Source organism: Cuculus canorus, chromosome 15 (genome assembly GCF_017976375.1).
Source record: "Cuculus canorus isolate bCucCan1 chromosome 15, bCucCan1.pri, whole genome shotgun sequence".
Lineage (NCBI taxonomy): Eukaryota > Metazoa > Chordata > Aves > Cuculiformes > Cuculidae > Cuculus > Cuculus canorus.
The window spans coordinates 9,797,812-9,812,860 of record NC_071415.1 but is presented as its reverse complement, the minus strand read 5'-3'; the positions used below and the strand labels follow the sequence as shown (position 1 = coordinate 9,812,860).

The following is a 15,049-nucleotide window of genomic DNA, read 5'->3' as shown; positions in this document are numbered from 1 at the left end:
TTTGTTTTTTTTTCTTTGCAGGGTTCTTCTTGGGTGGGGTGGGTGGGAAATAAACATTTTACAGAAACCTGTTGGAGTTGCTTTTAGGTTAGTTGCACTATCTACATGACGGAAAAAACCCACAAGGCACTTGAGGCAAGGATTTGGCTTCTAAACTAAGCATTCCTTTTCCAAAGCTGCTTGCTACAAGTGCTTTAAAAGATAATAAGATGAAGTGACTGTATAATATTTGCATTTTGAAAGCCAAAAAGGTTGTACTGTTGTATGCAGTTAAGTGATTTTGTAGGAGTGCTTTTATAGAAAAGCATATGAAATATGCACCTGTATTTATTTTCTGCGACAAAGAATAAAGACTTGTTTTGTGTGAGCTTTCTAAAAATGTCCATGTACAGTCACTTGTCTCTTAAACTGTGTCCCCTAGAGAGGATTTGTGGCTATTCCCTTATGGAAAGAAATCAAGAGGAGGATTGATTCTTTTATGCTGATTTGTTTCTTTGGAATATGAACAGGATTCTGGCTCCTTGGCAGTAAGGAGAGCAACCTGTGGTGTGCTTGTCACGGTGAAACACCTGCAGGCTGGGAGGAGAGGCTCGCTTTTGTTTTTCAGCCCTCGTTCTGCTGAGCAATCTTGTAAAACGCAAAGCACAACCTTTCACCATCCAGTTGTGGGTGCTGTCTGTCACGAATGTGTTTGTATCAGTAGTTATTTGGCACATGTGGCATGCTTCTGGTGTGCTCCTGGCCTCAGCGAATGCAGGAGGGAGTGAAGTCTGTGGCTGCATGTCAGGGAGCAACAGGGATTTGGGTATGCTGTGAGGGGCAGAGATTGCAGCTGGTAAAATCCAAATCGGCTCTTTCCCAGCTGTCCCTAGGTACGGCTGTGTGGAAAGGCTGGCCAGCTGCTGTGCCGAACTGTCAGTCTTGGAGATGAGAAGCTTGTGGCCTGTTGCAGAGAGAACGGTGATGGAATTAGTGAGCATTGAGGGGTTGTTTGAGTCTCTTTCCATCAGGATGTCCTGCAAGTGAGCATAAACCTCTTGGCATGTCAAAAACAAGTGATAATTAACCTTTGTTGACATTGCTTTTCCCCTGCTTCAGACATGTGCTGGTGCTTCGGAAGGTTGATTTGCTTATAAGTAAAAAAACTGGCTTTTTTTTTCCCTTCCCTTGTCTGTCTTGGCACTGCACTGGGAACACTGGAGGCCTGGAATGTGAAAGACCCTGGTGCTGCTCAATCTGCAGTCCTTGTTGGTGCATGCGGCACATCAGATGATGCATTTATTCAAGCAGCTGCAGATTTCTATTCAGATAATGCTGTTCTCCACTCTGTGAGCTGCTCTTTCATGAGGTTATTCTGTTTGATCTTGGCAGTCCTGTCCAGAAAGGCGCGTTCTGTCTGTGGAATGACAAAACGCAAGGCTGTGCCTGGTTATACTTTAATGATGGCAGGTTATTAAACAGTTTGGTGGTGTTAACGGATACACCAAGCTGATGTATTAACGCTTGTATATACTTCAAGTATGTTAATGGAGGTTAAATTCCAGCTGAGCGGTGAGGGAGAACTTCACTTGCTCTCACAAACATGCAGACCCGCTCCTGGGTGCCTCAGCGGCTGCTTCAAAGAGAGGAGAAGTGCTGACCTGTCTCAGCGATGGGCACATTTAATTGCAGTGTATTTTATTAGTGAGACCTTGTGGTAGGTGTTTGGGAAGCGTGCTGCCGTTTGAAAGGGAGCCAGCCAAGCATCCAGTGCACTGAACGGTATCGTTACCCAATACCCCAGACCATCACATGCAGAGAGGGTTTCCTGCGGCTGTTTCGGGTCAGCCTTTGGTGGAACAGCCTCATCACTGAGTGCTGCTGCTGGTTGGCCCTTGCTGCTTTACTGAGGCTCTACTTCAGATGCTCACCTGACTCCTGTGTTTGATCATGGATTTGGAGTGTAGGAAGCCCTCAGCTTTGCCTCATTCTGTGCAGTGCAGTTATTGTATTGATTAGGACTCAAGAATTTGGGTTGTATGACTGGATTGCCAGTCCTTTGTTTTTTTCATAGTATTGTCAGGGGTGAAATGCGTGTGACTTCCCAGACACTTTTCACACCTCTTTCATTGCAGCATAAACTGCAGAGGTACCTGATCTCTATGTGCGAAAATACCAGATACTAGGATGTGCCAGCTGCTTAGAAGTGTTTTACTGGGATCCTTCAAATTGTGGGGTGGTTTGGGTTGGAAGGGGCCTTTAAAGCCCATTGAATTCCACCCCTGTGCCGTAGGCAGGGATGCTTCCCACTGGATCAGGTTGCTCAAAGCCCCATCCAACCTGGCCTTGAACACCTCCAGGGATGGGGCAGCCACCACTGCTCTGGGCAACCTGGGCCAATGTCTCACCCCCTCATTGTGAAGTACTTGCTAAGATCTGATCTAGATGTCTCCCTCACAATTTAAAGCCATTCCCCCTCATCCTATCACTCCATTCCCTTGTAAAAAGCTCCTCCCCAGCTTTCCTGGAGCCCCTCGCAGCACTGGAAGGTGCTCTGAGGTCTCTCTGGAGCCTTCTCCAGGCTGAACAACCCCGACTCTCTCAGCCTGCCCTCTTAAGGGAGGTGCTCCAGCCCTTGGATTGTCTATGTATCCTCTGGACTTGCTCCAACAGATCCATGTCCTTCCTGTGCTGTGGTGTAAAGAACACTTGAGAAGCCCCGCTTTATTCAGCAATTTCTACGGCAATGAACTAGTCAGAAGATGACTGGAGGTGTTCAAGGCCAGGCTGGACGGGGCCTTGAGCACCCTGATCCAGTGGGAGGTGTCCCTGCCCATGGCAGGGGGGTTGGAACTGGATGATCTTTAAGGTCCTTTCTAACCCAAACCATTCTGTGATTCATTCTATGAGGCAAAGTCTTTCTAGACTTGGTATCTGCAAGAAAAAAAAGGGGGTTGCTCTGCTGTTCCTCAAAGACAAAGCCTTAGTGGTTTCTTGCTCAGCAGTATCAGGATTTAAGGCACCTCTTGGAGACCCTGTGGGGAGCAGCTGGGACTGGAGCCTCCAGCATCTCCAGGATCCATGCAGAAGCAGCAGCAAATCCCAAGGACAGGGGCTGTTGTGAGGCGCCGCAATCAAGAGGTGCTCTCCTGGACGGTGTGTTGCTCTGGGTGCTGTCGGGAAGGACTGTGAGGACACCAGTGGGGAAGGAAGCCACAGACAGCCCGGCTGCCCCCTCAGGTGCCTCTGGAAGCGAAGCTCCTGCTGCAGGCTGGTTTAACGATAACTGCGAGTTACTGATTCGGTGACTGCATGGGGCTCTTGTTGAGGATGAAGAAGGAGGCAGAGGAACGATGGAGGGCAATGCCACTGCTGCACCCTTCACCCCCTTGCAGCAGTTCAGCGTTGCTGACCTTGTTGTCGTAGTGGTTTACTTCTCCTTAAACGTTGCAGTGGGAATATGGGTAAGAATATTTCTCTTGTTCCCTTTCTGCCTTCCTTTTTGAAGTCTTTTTTTTATTTTACTGGGCTAGCTTTTCTGCATGGAATATCTTGAAAGTCTGTTATTTTCCTGTTGTAGTTCGTGTTGTGCTGCATTTGCTCTGTTCTGTTGTACCACCGCCCCTGTGTAAGGGCTCCTGGAGTCTGGTGGCATCAACCATGGCACAGAGATCTCCCTGGCATCCAGTCTGGTGGCCTTAAACGGTCTGCCACTTGTCTATTAAAGGGTGTTGAGACAAACACCCTGCTAAGCAGAAAAAGCCCTTGGCTATCTTGGTTTCAAACAAAGCCTTTCCAAAACCTTCTTCCTTGCAGAAAAACCAGAACCGGAGCTGGGCCTGATTAGCCAGCCTGTCTGCTCGGGATGGCGCTGGGACAAGCGCATCCTCCGTGCTTCCCCCTCTTGGGGTGCCTCCTTTGCTATTTGTGGCTCCAGGTACTCAGAGTACAGCCATGGTTTCGTGTAATTAAGCTTGAATTGCAGAGCTCCCATTAATTATCTGGAGTCTCCTGCCTCGTGGCTTCTTGTCTGGGAGCCTTGGTTCTTGGTTTCCTGGTGTCTTGTCTGGGTTTGTAGGGAAAGGGTGCTCAGTGCTGGTCTTTTCTCCTCCCAGTCTTCGTGCAGGGTGAACAGGAACACTGTCAGTGGCTATTTCCTCGCTGGCAGAGACATGGCGTGGTGGCCAGTAAGTAGAGATGTCTGTCCCTACTGTATTACCTTGGTCAGCAGGGATATCCAGCACCATCCCCCTTCCCATCAAATTCCTTCTCTGTGCCCCTTTCTCTACCCGCTGCTCACACTGTCCCCACTCCATATACCGCCTCCTGCCAGGATTTGTGTCCCCTGAGCTGCATTTCCCTCTCATTGCTGGAGCCCACCCAGCTTGTTTGGTCTCCTTGTTGGCTGCTTGGCTTGAAGAGGGGTCGTTGGAGTCAAACATCTCTCTCTGCTTGCCCTGTGTGCTCCTGGTGGCTCCGACAAGACGTGGGGGTCCCAAGTTTCTTTCTTCCCTCTTATTTCAGTAGGATCTTGATCCTTCCCATGTCTGGCACTGCCTGCTTGCGTAAGGCCACATCTGGGCAGGCTGTGTAGCCACCATGGCAAATGCAGCAACATGTGGCTCCTCCTCATTCTTCTGAAGACAAAGTCCACCCAAAACCCCCCAGAGATGCCCAGATGAGCTGAATGCATAGGAGCGCTGGTTGCTGGGGCTCACGGTGACCTGGATTGGAGTCTGTTAAGGGTTTTTCTTCCTCATAAGTACCCATCCCTCATCACACAAGGCGTAGCCTTGGCCACGCTTTGCTTTTAGAAGTGGCTGGGAGGTCTGCGCTCTGCCGCTCCCATTCAGACGTTATTTTTGCCTCCTTCTCTTACTGAGTTACGCCCTTGGGGCTGCGCTGCTGGGGCAGCACCAAAGCTGGTCCAGCTGGCATGACTGCCGTGCCAAGCAGCATCTCCTCTGCTCCTCCACAGATCGGCGCCTCACTCTTTGCCAGCAGCGAAGGCTCAGGGCTCTTCATCGGCCTCGCCGGGACAGGTGCTGCCGGGGGAATCGCAGTCACCGGCTTCGAGTGGAACGTAAGAAACGTGTCATGGTGTTAAGAGACTGAGTTCCTGAAGCTGCGTAGCAGCACGTGGCTCATTTCACAGCAGCTTCATGCAAAGTCTCAAAAGGCATTGGAAGAGTTGTGCAGGGACGTAATTAATGTAACCCTGCTAATTTCAGCTTCTCCAGCTCATGTCTAGCACATGTGCAGTAAGTCTGGAGTCAACTCAAGCCCATGTGTTCAGGGAAGAGGACACTGTAGTGCAGAGCTTCCTAGTCCAGCTGAATTCCCTGCTTCCACTCACTCATTCCGTGCTTCCACTCATTCCATGCTTCCCCATCTGTTACTCCTGAAGTCCTTGGGTTTTGTTGGAAAATGTGGCATTCCATAGAATCATGGAATACTTTGGGTTGGAAGGGGCCCTCAAGATCATCCAGTTTCGTTCCTCCTGCTGTGGGCAGGGACACTTTCCACTAGAGCTTGCTTGGTGCTCAAGGAGTTAGTGGGAAACATCTGATCAAGAGCCGAAGGGCTGAGGGGAGTGGGCTTCTGCTGGTGGGAGTGTCAGGAGGGCCTCCACCATGGCATTGTGCCCTCGCTCCTGTCATCAGAAGCTGTTTGGGGCTGTCAATGTGCACTGGAGGGTGAACAGGGATGGGTCAGGAGCGGTGGATGGGTCTGGCATTGCAACTGCTTTTGAGCTGCAGCAGGATCAGTGTATTTTTCTGTCTGTGTCATGTTCCTCCTTCCCAACAGGCCACTTACGCTCTTCTGGCACTGGCCTGGGTGTTCGTGCCGGTCTACATCTCCTCTGGGGTACGTAGAGCTGCCCTGAGCCTGCTGCAGGGAGCGTGGCCCTAGCAGGTCTCCTGCACCCATGGTGTCCTTTGAGACTTCTAAGCCCTGCTCTGGGAGTTCTGCTGTCTCCTTGCCTTTCCTGGGATGCTCCATGGAGGAGAGAGCCTGGACAGGGCAGCGATCCTTCTGTTTCACTCTCCAGATTGTCACGATGCCCGAGTATCTCCAGCGAAGATTTGGAGGGGAGAGAATCCGGATGTACCTCTCTGGCCTGTCGCTCCTGCTCTCCATCTTCACCAAAATCTCTGTAAGTATCTCCTGCTTGACTCCGTGACAAATCTATGACTGATTTCCAGCAAGTGAAAGGTTATTTTGGGGCTCAAACCTTGCACAGCCAAGCCAGGAGAGAGCAGAGAGAGCAGCTGCTGCAGGAGGGAGCAGGGCAGGAGGTGAGAATCTGTGAGCAGAACACCCCCTGCAGCAGTAGGAAGATCCAGCAGCAATGCTTGTGTCCAGGTGGCCCCGAGGGATGCGTGGCTGGGTGACGGGATTCCCAAACTCACAGTGCACTCGCCTTGTAGCAGAGGTTGTGGATGGAACATGCTCAGAGGCTGCGTTGCGTTGCTTGGGTTTTTCCTCTGTGCTCTGGCGGCGATGCTTTCCAGCACTGCCCAAGGGACCTTTGGAACTGAATCGGGAATGCTTTTGTTGCTTTAGAACACATAGGATTTCTAAGGAGTGGAAGTCTTGCTGCGCCTGTAAGATACGCAAGCACGTACAGAAAATGCCTGATTTTCTGGGATGTTTTTACCCGATTTTGCCTCATTCACAGCTCCCTGCGTGCAGCTGCTGCTCGCTTGGTAACCACGGGAAGAGTTTATCCCAGGCAAAACAGCCAGAGAGCCTGTGACACCAGGCTGAGGGTAAGCAGGAGAAAGTCGGGCACAGACAGCCCTGAGGGGCTGGAGACAGCGAGACAGAGATCAAGAGCAAACAGCTCGGAAGTGATCGGGAGGAGAAAACATGCCAGAGGGAGCGATCCTGCGCTGTTGCTCGATGGAGCAGGCGGATCTGACCCAGGCTCCGCTGGGGCTTCTGCGTTTTCATAGAATCACTTGGTTGGAAAAGACCTTTGAGATCATTGAGTCCAACTGTCCCTGTCCGCTATTAAACCATCCCTGAGCACCTCATCTGCCCTTCTTTTAAACATCTCCAGGGACAGGGACCCCACCACCTCTCTGGGCAGTGGTGCCAGTGTCGAGAACCCTTTCAGAGAAGAAATTTTTCCTGATATCCAATCTAAGCTTCCTCTGACTATTTCCTTTCATCCTATCACTTATTACTTGGGAGAAAAGACCAACACCCGCCTCACTACAACCAGGTAGCAAAAAGAAAACTGCTTTTGCAGGAGGTGAGCCACAAGACGCGTGCTCGTGCAGGTGCGTGGCTGCCAGATATTGGCAGGGCAGGAGGGCCAAGCGCCTTTCCCCACGGCGAGGCGCTCAGCTCCTGCCTCTGTGCTCGCCAGCTCCCTGCTTTAAAGCAGCAGCTTGGCAGCATCCCTCCCTGCAGAGCCTTTCTGCATCTTCCCCAGTGGTTTTGCAGCCCCGGGCTGAGCTGGGTGGGATCCTAAGATTCTTCGTGCCAGGGACTGGGAAGACGGAACAGGCTGCAAAGAGGGATCTCTGCGCACACAATCAGTGTTTCATGGAAAGGGAGAGGCTGCCTCTGTCTCAGACAGACCCTAGTGCTGTGTGGTGTGATGTCTCTGGCTCCAGGAGACCCCCGTCTCCTTTCCATGAGCTGATCTTTGACCCTGGGGGCTGGTGACTCCGTTGGGGCTGCTGCCACCTTTATTTCCCTCCCCTAAACCTATTTCTCATCGTGCTGGAGGGCATTCTTCCCATAAAACTGGTGTTCTTTGTACCATTATCATTCACGCTGTTGAAAATCCTATGGCATTTCTCCTGGCACCAGTTTGGCTCCTGGAGTACCAGTTGGGTTTGCAAGTTTGGGCAATGACACTTTGATTCTTCCCTGATTGTCCTAGTGTCCAGTAAATTATTGCCACCTACTGCCCTTCTGTGTGCTGCTCAGGAGACACTTTGCTCCTGACAAAGAACCAGGAGAAGGTCAAGGGAGGTGCTGGAGCACCCATGTCCCTGGTGACTGGGATCTGCATGAATCCCTGCTGGCATCTAAAAGGACAAGCTGGAAGATGGGATAGGATTTCTGGTGGGGTGGTTTGTTCTTGCTGGTCTGAAGTTGAAGAAAGAAATTACTGGTAGTTTGAGGGCTGATTGTCTTTTGGTTTCCTTTCAAACCATTACAGATGTCCCTTCTTCTCTTACAAAACAGTGCAAGTTGGGATTGGTCCCTTTGATTTCCAGTCTCTGTGTGGTTTTATCCAGAGGGGATGGATGTCATAGAACCATAGAATGGTTTGGGTCCGAAAGGACCTCAAAGCCCATCCACTATCACCCCTGCCACGGTCAGGGACACCTCCCACTGGATCAGGTTGCTCCAAGCCCCATCCAACCTGGCTTTGAACACCTCCAGGGATGGGGCAGCCGACACTGCTGTGGGCAACCTGGGCTGCAGCCTCAGTCCTACAAGTTCATCCTTAACTTAGGAGACCGCTGGAGTGTCACCCCTTGCCTAGCACCTGATGAACCTGTAGATGACCTCTGTGCAGTGCTTGCCCCGATAGGAACTTCTGAGTTTCTCCTGACCCTTCTCAGCACAATCTTGTCTTTGGAGCCTGGTGGACACTCTCAAATGCCTCTTCCTGTGCCTTTTCTCTGCCAGCACTGTAGTTTCTTTGGTCTGTTGAGCTTTCTCTGATCTCTGAGTCATGCAGGATGCAAGAGAAGAGGATCGGCCTAATAAGGGGATTACTGTGGCATCTGGCTCCACTCATGGTAAATCTCACAAAGCAATGGTTGCTTCCAGCAGCGTGTTGGGATGAATGTCTGTGGCTACTGTTGCCAAACTGGCCCAATGACCCGTCCCTGGTGGTGACCGCAGTGGGGAACGTGGGAGGAAAGTGTGAAACTCAGGGCAATTAGGCAGCACTGTTCCCTGGCAGGGGTTTCCGTTGGTCCTCACTGAAGTTTGCCTCAAAGCCCAGGATCAGCCGTGCTTTTTTGGCCTCCTCTCCCTGCAGACACTGGCTGTGTGGATAGATCTCTGCTCCGTGTTCTCCTGAGCTGCAACACTGCATCACAGCTGCTCCCGTGGATCTTCATTGGAGCAGGGGCAGTGAAAGCCACTTCTGTCCTGGAATTTACCCTTTGGTGGACCCCAATCTTCTGTGCTTCATGGCAAGGTGCGGCAAGGCAGCCGAAGTCCAGCTGAGAGATGGTGTCCCTCCTGGCTAGGAACTGGTGGAAGGTCGTGTAGGCCTTGTTGAAGAGCCCCTGGAGAGCCCTCTGTACCCTGGGTAACTTGTTCTACCGAGGCTTTGGCTTCATCAATTGTTAAATTCAAGCCGTCTTTAACATCAGCTTTCATTGGGAAGGCATTAAACACGTTGAGTAAGAATGAGCTTCCAAGTGAGGTCACCGGTGGAGGCAGGGATCTCACTGGATTATGAGGTCTGACTTCAAAGGCTTCTCCTCTGCTTTCACAGTTGAAAGAACTTGTTTTATGAATAGGTCATGCTTGGCTTTAATTAGCTTGTTTTTGTGTTTGGGATGTCTTATTAATGACTCGGTCACATGTGCTTTTATTTTTTCCCACCCTAGCAGAATTACCAGGAAGGGAGGTGGAGATACCTCAGCTTCCTCATAGCAGAGGCTTGGACTCACTTGCAGACGACTGCAAAAATGATTAAACATTGAGAAAGCCAGGAGAAGCGCTTGTGAAATATCTTGTCCAGGGCTGAGTCCTCACAGCTGGGCTTTGGGAAAGGATCAATGGAGAAGGAGGCAGTGACGAAGGGGCATGACAAGAAGTGATGGATCCCTCCAAGGGACACTGAGAGCTCCAGGAGACACCAAAGATGCTTGGCTGGTGCTGTGCTGGAGAGGCTTAAAAGAATTTGGGTTCCTATTTCAGATTGTGTGAGGTAGAGATGGCTGATGGCCTTTGGTTGGGGGCTTTCTGCTTGGTAGTTGGAGCTCGCAGTGCATGAACGGCTTAGTTGTCCTCTTGTAGGCTGCTTGGTGGTCTCTGTGGTATCAAGCTGTGGTTGGATTGCGTTTGTGGCAGAAAAAGCGTCTATTGAAGATGAGCCACTGGTGAAAGTTTGGGCATAGCTGCCTGTGAATTGGTTCCTCTTCAGTAGGACTTTCCAGGGCTGAATTGTCTCTTGGTGCTGGCAAGAACTCTGCCATAGGCACGGCCAGGCCCAAGTGCAGCTAGGGATGAGTAGTGCCTCGCTTGGGAACAGCAGGCATGACTGTGGTGTAAAACCTGGTCCAGATGTCATGGAATAGTTCCTAAATTAGGATCCTCAAGGTCGTGGTGTAAGTGCTCTTCTGGTCAGTTTGATTTGTGATTTAATCAACATTACGCCCAATGGTGTGGACTCATCTGCTAGGGACAAGGCTTTCACGTTGTGCTGGAAGTGTGCTCTCCTAATGGATTTCATGGCCGATGGAGCCCTATTAGATGATGTGTGCCTTGGTTTTTCCATTGTGTGATCCTGAGTGGCCCCTCTCCATCACACGGTGACGGTCCTCAGCTCCTGTGCAGACAGCTTGCTGGAGCAGTGCCAGGAGGAGAAAGGGCAGAGCTGGGGGAAGAAGGTGTGATATGGGAAATAACACCAGTTTCTCCACGTTACTAATCCCAAGCAACTGCTCCCACATGACCAGGCAAGACAACTCTGTTGTTTGGGGGATGGTTTCTGCAAGGTGTGTGAAGAAAGGTGTCAAATGGGAGCTGATGTCTTGGCTGTGGGAAGCCATCGTGGCTCCAGGCGAGGGTGTGGAGTCAGCTCATCTTGCCTCCTCCTGCCCCTTCTCCAAACAAGGTTTTGTGAAGATACCCCAGCCAAGCCCTGGGGACGGCTGGAACTCAGCCGTGGGTGGAGACGTGATGGTGGCACGGGCGCTGCCTGCTGTGCCTGGTCCTTTCCTCCTGTGCAATTGCTGCTGTTGTTGAGGAGGTGCCCAAGGTCCCTCTGAGTCTCTGCTTTATGTTTCATTTCCACGAGATGGTGTCCGGACCATCCTGTGTAGGTCGGGCCCTCCTACGGGTGGGAAAAGGTGGTCGTTTTTTGGGTGTCAGTCATCTCATGGAGTCTGGCACCTGGACAGAGGCAAGATCCCGGCATCCCTGTGGGATGTGATGGGGCACAGGAGATGCTGAGGCTGGTGGAGGCAGCATGTTGGATGTAGAATTGGTTTGCCCTTCTGTGGTCAAGCAGAAACCCTGTTCCTCTTCCAGATGCTTTGCAAGGGGAGCTGCAAAGGTCAGGAATGTGTTGGAGGATGCATTTGTGCTGGTCCATGCTGTGGGGCAGGACCCCTGGGCCGCTGCTTCTCCTTTGGAGCCAAAAGCAACCCCTACCACTTGCCCACGCCTTGGTTTCCCCACCTGGGCAAAACCAGGAGGAGATATTTTCCCAGAGATGCTCAGTAAAGAGGTGGCTTGGTGCTGGGACAAGGGTCAGGAGCAGCGGTCCTGGGGGTCCTGTGCTCCACGCTAGCGCTGCGATGTGTGCTCCTCACCGTGGAGTGGCTATTGAGGTTGAAACGCTGGTGCCAACGAGCAGGGCAGCAGCTTGTCCTGCTGCACCATCACCCACATGAAGACAGGCGATGGCTCGAGCGAGGTGGCACAGAGCTGCCCCATCCATTGTTAAGGCACTGCAGGTACCAGCAAATGCCTTGAGAAGTCCCTGCACCTGGGAGGAGAACCCCTCCTGCCCCCAGCAGCGTTTCTAGGCTTGCTGTCGCTCTCCTAACTGGTCTGACAACCCAGACAGTTGAGCTGCAGCTGGGGAGGGGGAAACTGAGCCTTGGCAACCTCCTTTCTGGCAGTGCGGGTTCCAGGAGGGTGAATCCTGCCAAGCAGAACGTGAAATACCAGCTACAGCTGCCCCTGCGGGGGCCAGTGGGGTGCTGGGCTTGGGGGATGGCTTGGGCTGCCTTGGGGAGCACCCAAGGGTGCTGGGGCTTTGGGTGAGCATGGCCCCTTGGGTGGTACCAGGTGCCCATCTTCAGGGCTCTGCAGGAAGTATGGTGAGATGCAATCTGGTGAGCAGGGCACTGCCATCGATGCAGGGAACTGGAGGTACCCAGGGCAGCAGGGAGGTAGCTTAGGTCAGGGTCTGATACCATAAAGGGCCGAGTATCTCCAACTCCTTGCTTTGCTCTCAAACGCTGTGGCAACGCTGGTGCCCTGAGGCATCCCATTTCTGACCTTCACACCCCACCATCGGCATCCAACTGGGCCCAGTTGCAAATAACCACTGGAGCTGCCTGCTCTGCCCTTGCAGGTTTGGGGGAAGGTGGCCTGTGACGTTCATCTGCAGTGGTGGCATAGAATCGTAGAATCATTTTTTTGGAAAAGACCTTTGAGATCATTGAGTCCAACCATGAAATGGCCACCTCTATGGGACCCTGGGCTTCAATGCTGGCTCTGGGATGTGTCCTCCTGGCCTGTGCACTGCGATGTCCTCACTGCACCCATGCCGTTGACCATTACCCTGCCATGCTGCTCTTGCAGCAGTCCTTGGCTGCTGTCTCACCAAGTAGATGCCACCCATCCCAGCTCATCCATCTTCTTCTACAGACGGACCTGTACTCAGGAGCCCTCTTCGTGCAAGTCTGTCTGGGCTGGGACCTTTACCTCTCCACTGTCCTGATGCTGGTGGTCACCGGGCTCTACACCATTGTGGGTAGGTTGCTCAGCATTTGCTGGTCTCAGTATTTCTTCCTTGCTTGAACCACACTACTTACACTCCTGCTTTACTTTACTTTTATCTTATTTTGCTCCTGGAAGATCTTTGGGAGTTCATACACCTGGGGCTCATGTTCCCTGCCCTACCCAGCCAGCATCTGAGCACCCTTGTGGCACATCAGCCCAGGCATTGACTCAATGCATGAGCTCGTTTGTCATTAAGGCTTTTAATCTGTAATTCACTCCTCCTCCATCATACAGTTAAATGCTTTCTTGTGTGTGTACCTATTTGTAACAGCCCTAATCAGGGCTTCTCCAATTACAGGACCATTACTGTGGAATCTACAATCTGAAAGCTCTTTACCCAACTCATTTCCCTCCCACTTGCCCTGCCCGTGATGCACCTTGCTCTCTGCAAAGCTTTCAGGAACGTTTCTTGCCTGTGCTTTCCCGGTGTGGGACCAGATATTTTTGCACAGGGTTGGTCATCATAGAATCCTGGAATATGTTGGGTTGGAAGGGGCCTCAAAGCCCATCCAGTCCCACCTCCTGCCATGGGCAGGAACACCTCCCACTGGATCAGGGGCTCCAAGCCCCATCCAACCTGGCCTTGAACCCCTCCAGGGATGGGGCAGCCACCACTGCTCTGGGCAACCTGGGCCAGGGCCTCCCCACCCTCACAGGAAAACATTTCTCCCTAAGATGTCATCTCAATCTCCCCTCTTTCAGCTGAAAACCCTTCCCCCTCATCCTGTCCTTGTTCTTCCTGCTCAAGAGCCCCTCCCCAGCTTTCCTGGAGCCCCTTTCAGTGCTGGAAGCTGCTCTAAGGTCTCCTCTCAGCCTTCTCTTCTCGAGGCTCAACAACCCCAACTCTCTCAGCCTGTCCTCGGATGGGAGGTGCTCCAGCCCTTGGATCCAATCCATACAATTCCTTTGTGATTTGGGGGCAATGTGGAGCTGGAGTTGGAAATCATGGATTCCTGGTTGCAGTCCTGCTCTTGGGCTGTGGGATCACATATCCCTGCCAGCCCTTTTGGTTCTTATTTTGGGTGGGACGTTCCCTCCCTGGTAGCACCAGTGGGAAAGCCCGGCAGGGAATTCTCCCTCTCTATCTCATCCCAGCCATCAAAATGGGAAAGAGCAACATGGTGGATTTTGCAAGACTTTGGTTTTAAGCAAATCCCATCCTGGGTTTTTTCCTGCCCACGAGGCTTGTTGTGAAGTCAAGGCATTTCGGCATGAGCTCAGGCAGAGGGTGTGACCGCTGCGTCACCCTCATCCTGAGAACGTCCCTCTGTGTCTCAGGGAGGGTGCAGCTCTCAATTCCCAGGATGTGAATCGGTGACTGGGTTTAAACCGGTTCAATTTTTGACCCATTTTTCTCTGCCTCCACTACTTTGCAATGCTTTTATTTGTGTGCTGAGTAATTGTTTTCTGGCTGGTAAGTGGCTCCTGGGTCAGGAACAGGTTTGGAGGGAAAGCTTGGGATGGGAAGGGAGAAACACTGGTGGCCAAGGGGGACCCTGCTGTGTGTCAGGTGCTGGAAAAGTAAAACTGTAGGGTTGGGAGGAGAACTGAGGGGTGTACGAAGGTGGAGGATGGGTGTGGAGTTGGGGAGAGGTGGAATGAATGAGGACATCAATGTCCTGAATAAGGTCTGATGGAGAGAGCATCCAAAGAGCTGGGGCTGGCTGGTGCCCTCCCAGCTGTGTGGGGACATGGGGCTGCATCCCTCTCCTCTCGCTGTCCCTCAGCTCCCTTTCCCAGCCCCCAGGCTGTTGGCTGCTCCCCTCACCCCATCTGCAGGCGATGCACCAAGGAGCTGTGCCCCCTTCACGCTCCCGCTGCAGCCAGCACCGCGGTGTCAGCAGAACGAGGCTGGTGACAGGCACATCCCTGCAAGATTTATTGGGACTTTATGACCAAGCCCAAAGCCGGTAGCATTCCTGATGCTGTGCCTTGCTCTCGTGCAGGGGGGCTGGCGGCTGTCATCTACACTGATGCGCTGCAAACGCTCATCATGGTCCTTGGAGCCATCGCGCTGGCTGTGAAAGGTAAGAGCTAGGACAGCACCGATCCCCCTTCCATTGGGACCTTCTCTCTCCATTTGGGTAGTGTTTGAAATAAATAAAAACATAAAGTTTGAGGAGTTTGGTGGCCAGGATGCTCAGCAGGCCTTTGGCCTGTAGCAAAAGTCACCAAAAGAAAGTCTGTGGTCCACCCATGTTCCTTCTGCTGCTGTGTTTCCCCTCTGTGCCATTGCTCTGGGTGAAGATGCTGTGGAGCATCCCCCTGGTCCTCCATATGGGGCCATCCTCAGTGCTGGTGACCTTCCCGTGGTCATTGTTTCTCCGTGTGTTTACCTCTA

General features: G+C 52.2%; 1 protein-coding gene across 5 annotated transcripts in view; it reads left to right on the top strand.

Moving 5' to 3' along the window:
- Positions 1-3,171: 3,171 nt before the first annotated feature.
- SLC5A10 (solute carrier family 5 member 10) overlaps positions 3,172-15,049 on the top strand; it is a 41,313-nt gene continuing 29,435 nt past the window's right edge. The window contains exons 1-7 of one of the 5 annotated variants that reach the window (XM_054080502.1): positions 3,172-3,443; positions 4,095-4,166; positions 4,958-5,062; positions 5,788-5,847; positions 6,032-6,136; positions 12,574-12,679; positions 14,655-14,735. In XM_054080502.1, coding sequence (XP_053936477.1) covers positions 3,333-3,443; positions 4,095-4,166; positions 4,958-5,062; positions 5,788-5,847; positions 6,032-6,136; positions 12,574-12,679; positions 14,655-14,735 — 640 coding nt within the window. In that variant the 5' untranslated portion in view covers positions 3,172-3,332. The remainder of the gene's footprint in view (positions 3,444-4,094; positions 4,167-4,957; positions 5,063-5,787; positions 5,848-6,031; positions 6,137-12,573; positions 12,680-14,654; positions 14,736-15,049) is intronic. The other 4 variants (XM_054080501.1, XM_054080503.1, XM_054080505.1 and 1 more) reach the window with 4 other exon arrangements.